Source organism: Anneissia japonica, unplaced genomic scaffold (assembly GCF_011630105.1).
Source record: "Anneissia japonica isolate Jap-2015-1 unplaced genomic scaffold, ASM1163010v1 scaffold573_len2283161_cov171, whole genome shotgun sequence".
Classification (NCBI taxonomy): domain Eukaryota; kingdom Metazoa; phylum Echinodermata; class Crinoidea; order Comatulida; family Comatulidae; genus Anneissia; species Anneissia japonica.
Genome location: NW_022719802.1, coordinates 1,525,132 through 1,533,143, shown reverse-complemented (window position 1 = coordinate 1,533,143; position 8,012 = coordinate 1,525,132). Strand labels below are relative to the sequence as shown.

Genomic DNA, 8,012 nt, shown 5'->3' with positions numbered 1-8,012 from the left:
CCTTACACAAAAATCCTCTCAAAGTGCTTAATATGCACTATACCCCAATCACACAATGCAAAGCTTAGAATGTTTATATTGTTATATGGGTGGGCTTGATATGAATACCACTAAAAATACATTTTGTAATAAAACTATTTTTAAATTTACAAAAATTTTACTTGGAATTTGCTTTCTCTTAAAGGGTTCGCAAGAGGTTTGTATCGGAGGGAGATGGTGGTCGTTTCAAGGAGACGTCCTAAGGTGTTACTACGATAGAGGGCGCTGTAGAGACCAGTAGGTGGATGCAATTCTTTGCATTGTCACACCAGGTCTATACCAAGATTTCAATTAATTGTAGTGGTTTTGTTCGGAATAGATTTCAATTCAGTATTCTTTTAAGAGATAAAAATTGTCTGTATTAAGATTACTTTAAGCAATTTTAACCTTACATTGTGCATTAATATTGAGACCTGGTGAAAATAAATGAATTATGATTTTGAAAAACAAATTTGTGTTTGGAAGATGTAAATGATACTTAGGATATGTGATACAACACATTATTACTAGAACAGTTTTACACATGTTAGCTTCCATTATCAAGAAGTGTTATTATTAAATGAGTGTAATTATCAAATTATTAATAAGTGTACCATGGTGTTTTAAGGATTTCATACTTTTCGTGCCAGGTACTTATAGTGGAATCATTATCAAAATAGGATTAAAAAATGTTGATGTCTAAAATATGCTAATTTTATGAATTGATATAAAAAATTGAGATAGTCTTAAATGGAACAGGGGTTTTTTGGTGGCATCTGATTTTGTTTGCACCATTTAAATATTAAGCTAACATATTATATAAGTTGCTTTGAATTTTGGAAGTCCACTTACTGTAGCTTCCCTCATTCAGTTATTTGTTTTGTTAAAGGCCAAGTACCTTTTTATTTCTGTGCCTGTAGATTATCCCAGGCATTTTATTCCCATAGATAGTAAGAACAAATGTCCATGATAACTTCCTTTGTGCAAGTGCTTAAAGTGGGTGAACCTCATGATTTTGCCTAGATAAAAACTTATTTTCTTATTTGCTGTGATTTTAATTGGTATATGTACAACAGAAACATGAGGGGGTAATATTTAACCAACCAGAAATCAAACAATTTAGTTCAGTATTCTGGAGAACTTTTTCTACAATAGTAAATGAACGCAAATTCTAGTTTTGAAGTTCTATATTTTTGTTTTTTGTAAGAGATGTTTGAGAACAATAGAAATAAAAGGATGTTTCATGATATTTTTAAGTAAAAATATGTAAAGAAGTTCATTTCCTTATTCTTAGTCTAAGCCATTGTAATTATTTAGCAGGAAACTAGACAGTTTGGCAACTTGATAAGAGAACCTTGATTTTAATGATTGCTAGCGCCCTCTATTGAATTAATCTAGCAACAAATCGTTAGTGAATTTGAATACTTTGTTTTGTTATTATCCCATGTAAAACTATGATAATATTGCACATTAGTACATTTAGTTTTAACCTTTGGCCTTTTGAAGAATATTCAATGTATGGAGGATGAGTTTAAAAAGAAAACAGAAGGAATGCTTGGACAACTACATTATAGAGTTTAAGGTTTGTGTACACAACATGTAAAAAAAAAAAACTTTTGAGAAATAACAAACAAAAAAATTGAAATTGAATGTGTTTGTTTTATTTGTTTTTGCTGGAGTAAACACAACAGCATGAAAGTCACAACAAATAATTATTATCATTGAAGAATTTAATAATCGTAAAAACCATTAAAAATTTTCAGTAATTTTACAGTTTTCGGCTAGTTTGACTCCCTGTGAACCCTACCAGGGATTTTTATTCCAGGACCCTGACAGAGGCTCTAGTTGGCCCCTTGGTTCAGACCTCCTGCTGGAGAATTCCTGCAACCACTGCCGTACCAGGTACCCACTGGGGTAGGGAATATGAATAAGATGCCTTTTTCAAGGACACAACCAAAATGCACAGTGAGGATTCAAAAGCCCGACCTCAACTGCTGTGCAAACACTCCAAAAAATAAATTTTTATTTTATTTTATTCATTCTGAAGTTTAAAAAGAGAACAACTAATCTACTGTGTCCTAAATAAAACTATAAACAGAATAATTATGATGGCGTGTTTTTTTTTTTGCGTCAGAAGAAATAATGCCCTACCTGACATGTAAGAGTACTAAATGCGCAGTACATTCTCAAGTGATTTAGGTAAAAATCGAACCCACAACCACTGAGCTTGTGCTTGGTGGCTAGTGATGAATCCGATCCCCAAGTAGCAGTAGGTACTGCAATGCTATTCAGATGTCGTACTCCTGATGCAAAAAACATGTTAGGATTTTATTTTAAGTTCATGTGAGATTTTGATTATTTTAGGGTGAAAAAATACCAGAATGAGCTACATAAATACGGTTATAAAAAAATTTATGAAGTGTAGATTGATAATTTTTCAAAAAAAAGGACCCAGTTGAAGCAAATGGAATAAAAAAAAAGAAAAAAAAAATCCTGTTTTGGTAATTGTGCCTTCTGTTGAGGAAAAATGTGCCCAAAAACTTTTATTTTTCATTATGAAATATCCTGTCTCAAGCAGATTGAAGAATTTGCTTTAGGATCTTTTTTTGTAACATTCACTGGAACAGTAAACAAAATGCCTTGCATGTGACATGTCCCAGAAGCTTCACAATAGTAAACTTTGACTTCAAACTTGATGGTACCATGGAAACCAAGCAAATCATCAGCGACTGCCAAGGTTGATGATGGTTGTTCAAGAATATTGTCAAATTTTGTCTTTTGTTGTTGAAACGCTGATTTTACTTGTTTTCCAGATGAATCTAAAGTCATAAGAGGAAATCGCAAGAAACGATGACATGATTGATTGCTAACAACATTGTAATGCAATTTCCAAATGTATTATACAGTATTTCTGTATTAAGCCAAGAAGAACTTTAAAAAAATGGAACTGCTTACGTATATATAGGTCCTTAATATTTCAAATTCAAGATTAAATTTTCCTTGCCAACTGTTTGTTTATCATTGGATGTTATTACACATTTGATTCTGAATTGCAGGTGCATGCATCTGCTGCTAAATTGTGTCCATTTGTACACATATCTGCCGTGCAGATGTAACACTCCCTAAGTTATTCAGCAAGGTTTTCTGCTTTGTATGCTTGTAGGACAGAGGCTTTTAACAATTTACTTTGTGGCATTGTACATACATTCATTAAGGACGTATTCGCTTGTGTGAAGACAATGGATATCTTGGTAGAAATCAGTGGTGGATCCAGAAATTTGAAATAGATGGGCCCCCGGGAAGTACTTTCATAGATGGGGGTCTAGACCAGAAAATGTATGTTTATGGCACCGCTATGTCCAGAAATGGAACTTAAAAGACTAAAGTTTGAATATAATTTTCTTTTATTCTCCTTTTTTTTAAAAATAATTTTGAATAACTTAGGTGGCCCCACCCCACCTTTAATCAGCCATTGGAAATATCTTGGCAAGTCTGTGTACTACATATTTTATTTTAACTGAATCTGATATTACAGCAGTTACCTTCAGTGTATGCTTGCCATACACATGGAGCGCCCTCTGTTAACGTGCAGTCTTTTGGGAGATGCACATCCAGATGAACTGTGAGGTCGGAGTTGACATGAAGATTCACTGTCTCTAACTGATTGACTATGGTGCACTTCTTGGAAAGAATACTGTCCACATTGGTCTCATCTTGCGAGGAGGAAGACTTTGTGTCAGATTGGTCAGGGCTGGTAATGATATTTAACTGCAAAAATTCAATAGAATACTCCTAATCTTGAAATTTAGAATATACTCAATCTCAGCTGAACATATTTACATAATTTCCCTTCAATTCAAGTCCACCTTTGGGGCCTGAATATTTGGGGTGTGGAATTTATCAACTGAATTTGTCTCTCTTGTGAAACTTGTGAAATATAATATTTCATAGGAATTATTTCAAATCTGTTAAGAAAATGATTCTGACTGAGACTTTGACAATTAAACAAATATATCTCAGGCCTACTCGATCGATCGCAGTGTGCGAGATGCGAAGTACAAAAACCAATTTCATTAGAGGGGGTGCACTTTACTGACTGTATAAAGTATACATAATAGTGAGAGCATTCCAACGAATGCGATCTACAACCTCCGAATTCGCCTAGTAACGAAGAATTCGTTGAGAAAATGGTAATCTCCTATGAGAAATAGTCTGAATTTCTCATTTTTTTTATTCTTTTGCGTAAAACTAAAATTTATGCCATTAATTTTCCATTGTTTATAATAAATAGAGTATATGCATTTTTTCTAAACAAAATTCTTTTTAGTGAAATTTTGACAGGGATGGGGCTATAAATTAATTAGTTACCTATTTCATTTCCATTGTTTCTTGTTAATGTATTGAAGGCTTATAATGATCAGCTCCGGCTGGATGGACCCCCCTCACAAAATATTGTTGAAAGAAAGGGAGGATGGATGGATGGATGAATAAATAACATTCACTAAACCAAAGCAATTTATTATTAAGACAATAGTTTATACAACATTCATTATGCACTATTATACAATCCACAACAATTACCAAATGGCTGGTGACATAAGGACAAAAAAAAAAATTGTTGTGTTGCCCTTAAATGGAAAAAAATCGAGATCGACAGTCGGTCGGTGGGATTTTTTTTTTTTTTTTTTTTTTTTAGTAATACCTGAAATAGGATAGGCCTAAAACTGCAGTCCCTATTAACGAAGGCCTAAGGGCTCGTAGGTTGTAGGCACCACAATAGAACAATGGCAAGCTTGACAAACAAAAAGTATTCAAAGTAATAACGGAATAAATACTAACCTAGTGTATATTGAAATAAATTTAACAAAAATAAATCAGTTTAAAGAAAGATTTATTTGGCTTCGAAACGTAAAATAATATGTGTATCCGATCCACAAGTACAGGCAGGTCGAGCAAAACCATACTGTGGCTATGAAAAATATCTAAACAAGCACCCTCTATGTAATACAATCAAAGTAAACTTGGAGAAAAAAAGAGAAAAAATATTTCGTTTATGGTTGGCCTCTTAACAGAGCTGAAAATGTCTAGGCAGGCGCGGACCCAGCGGGGGTCTCATGAGGGCCCTTGCCCCAGCCCCCCCCCCCCCGGTCGGTCAAGCCGAAAAATAAAAAAGAGGGAGGAAATTTGAGTTAAAGAGAGGAAAGGGGGGAAAAGGGAGTGAACCCATGAGTTCAGTGGCGATCCAGCAGTGGGAGAAAGGAGAGCTCGATTGTTTACCACTTATTTACACCAACCATGATGGGGCGGAGGTGGGCGTGGCGGCGTGGACTTCACATTGTTCCCCGCACCCCCCTCAGAAAATCTCTGGATCCGCCGCTGCTACGTATATCCCAGTTTTAAAGGGATGGCTACAATTAAGCCTGTTTTTATTTATTGTCCTATATACCATAATGTAATGAATACCATAATGTAATGAATACGATTTTTGATTCAAGCAACCACTAGTTGTACAGTAGTAAAGAATAGGTTAGGCCTAGACGTACTAGATCTGGTCGTGGCTTGACAGCTCAGCGCGAGAGATCCGATGTTGTGTGCATGTATCGGTTCTCAAAATTATGCCTTCTATTTTACCAAATTTACGCGTGCATAAACTGTAGTATGGCTCGATTTTGATAAAAATACATGTCTGTTTTAGATTTTATGTTCTAAATGTTAATTTCGGAGGTCGTATTTCTCAAATTTGTACTTGAACAAAATAAAAAAAAAAAAAAAAATGCCGACCCAATTTTTTGTAAAATTTTGGTCGGTTGCAGAGGGCAACACAACTTTTTTTTTTTTGGCCAAAAGTAATTGCTTCTAACCTCTTTGACTGTATTCAGCTGAAAATCAATGTGTCGTATTGCATGGTTATTTGTGTCAGCAACGAAAAGTCCACTTCCATCAGGAGTCACACATAATCCTCCTGGTTCATTGAATTCTACCTCTTCAAAAATAGAACAGTCTTTTTTGCCAGGTTTTCCATTACCAGCCAGTGTCACACAGGTCTTGGCTAGTGGATCAACCATTTTAATCTAGAGGGAGAAAAACAATGTACAATGTACAATTTGGATACAAATCTTACTGCTGTTAAAAGCGATCTCCTGTTACTTCACACATTAATTACACATTAATCAATATTCTTCTATTACAGGCCCTACACTAAGTATTGATGGCTATAATCCGAACCTTAATGTCATGGGGTTTTTTTTCACAATTCTAATCCTCTTGTTAATGTTTTATGTTGATTTTTTGTTTTGTTTCTTGTTCTGTGCATGAAACACATAGACCACTGTTCTGTACTGTAGTTTGTGCTTTAGAATGTCCATTATCATTACCTTAAAGACCTAAATTAAAAAACATTAGCAATCAATGGTTTTTTGATTCCCTCTATTGGGGAGACCTACTGGTTTTTAACATTGAGTCATTCCATATGAATCCAACACACTTTCTTGTTCCGCCCTTTTTCTGGAGGTTCTCTCTCGCTCAATTTTCTTATTTATACCCTAGTGATGCTAAATCAGCAGTGAAACCTTGGTCCCAGAAAAATGGTCACGGGGCCCCTGATTTTTACTATACTAGGGTGGAAGTTTCAATAGAATCTATCAGCAGATTTCCTGGAAACTCAGTGAAACTATCAGAGCTAATATATTTCATTTGCCCACAATGAAACTTTAGGGGCATCATGTGGGCTAAGTGTCCTAACTGAGGTGTGAATTTTCCAAAAATCGAGATATATACTTTTGTGATATTTTGGGTCAAAGGTCAAGGTCACGTGACTTGACCTATATAATTCTCACTAGTCCGGACATCATCGAGTTGCATATCATTGAAAAGAGAATCTTCTTCTCTATCCAACGATACCAGAATTTCTCCAATACGTTGAGTTTCAAGAGAGATATCAGCAGTTGTCTGTCAGAAGGTGAGTTTTTTATCCAAATCTCATAAAAATTTCAAATTGCTCTAGCTCATCAGAAAATGCTGGCGCGGAGCCAAAAATTTCACTGTGGGGTTATCTCAGGTAGAACCCCAAACATGCAAAATATTGGGCGATTTGAAGGGGGTCGGGCAAAAAAGTGTGTTGGATTCATATGGAATTACGACCTATGTAATGTGAAAGGTCAAGGCAAAAATTATATAGCACATTAATGTTCTACATCCTCTGAAAGTTAAGTAGTTATGTTTCTACATAATTTCATGCACAAATTTATGACTATAATGTAGGGACACAAACCTTGTGGTTGTAGGAATCAGCAACATACAGTTTCTGATCAGCTTGGTTCCATGCCACTCCTAATGGGTGCTGCAACTTTGCATCTACTCCCTTGCCATCCACATCCCCATAAGCAAACAGATTCTAAAGAAAATTTAACATGAAAGTTGAAAAAAATATATATTAGTAAGCATTTCTTCGATTAGGAAAAAAAACAAAAACTTTTGGAACAAACAAATGAAACAATAGGTTTTCTCAATATAGTGAATAACATGTTCATATCGAAGTATTTCTCCATACCAAACTTAATATTATAATTAAGGCAAGACTTTTTTATACCTTGCTTTCGGAACCCAATAATGATTTTGAATAAAAATATAATTTTATTTTTTGCCTGTTACTGATTCTCATATGCTTTGCCCCACTGCATGGCCACTGTTTAAAATAATTTAAATCATTACCATAGGATCGCGTTCACCACCAACAACACCTTTTGTTGCACCGTCTTTTAATGCTACACTGCGTACACTGCTACTCTCACTGTCAGCTACAAACAAACTGTTTATCTTTTCATCTCTAGCCAGCGAGATTCCTGAGGGTTGGGCAAAACCAGCTTTGTGGGGATAAGAGTTGTTGCGATTTTCTTCTTGTCCACTTCCGGCAAATCTTGCACACATTCCTTTTTTGTAAGTACTATACAAGAAAATTAGAATTCGTTATTTTTAGTATTTAACAATATATTATT

General features: G+C 34.9%; 2 protein-coding genes across 4 annotated transcripts in view; one reads left to right on the top strand and one right to left on the bottom strand.

Annotated features, from left to right (window-relative positions):
- LOC117110982 (programmed cell death protein 4-like) overlaps window positions 1-1,663 on the top strand; it is a 46,017-nt gene extending 44,354 nt beyond the window's left edge. For both annotated transcript variants that reach the window (XM_033253837.1, XM_033253836.1), the window contains one exon: window positions 185-1,663. In XM_033253837.1, coding sequence (XP_033109728.1) covers window positions 185-242 — 58 coding nt within the window. In that variant the 3' untranslated portion in view covers window positions 243-1,663. The remainder of the gene's footprint in view (window positions 1-184) is intronic.
- A 67-nt stretch (window positions 1,664-1,730) lies between these two features.
- Window positions 1,731-8,012, bottom strand: part of LOC117110981 (NHL repeat-containing protein 2-like) — a 15,666-nt gene continuing 9,384 nt past the window's right edge. Inside the window, exons 4-9 of one of the 2 annotated variants that reach the window (XM_033253835.1) lie at window positions 7,729-7,960; window positions 7,289-7,411; window positions 5,880-6,089; window positions 3,561-3,786; window positions 2,534-2,837; window positions 1,731-2,483 (exon numbers count right to left, since the gene is read on the bottom strand). In XM_033253835.1, the coding sequence (XP_033109726.1) occupies window positions 2,572-2,837; window positions 3,561-3,786; window positions 5,880-6,089; window positions 7,289-7,411; window positions 7,729-7,960 (1,057 nt within the window). In that variant the 3' untranslated portion in view covers window positions 1,731-2,483; window positions 2,534-2,571. Of the gene's footprint in view, window positions 2,838-3,560; window positions 3,787-5,879; window positions 6,090-7,288; window positions 7,412-7,728; window positions 7,961-8,012 lie in introns of both variants that reach the window. The other variant, XM_033253834.1, reaches the window with a different exon arrangement.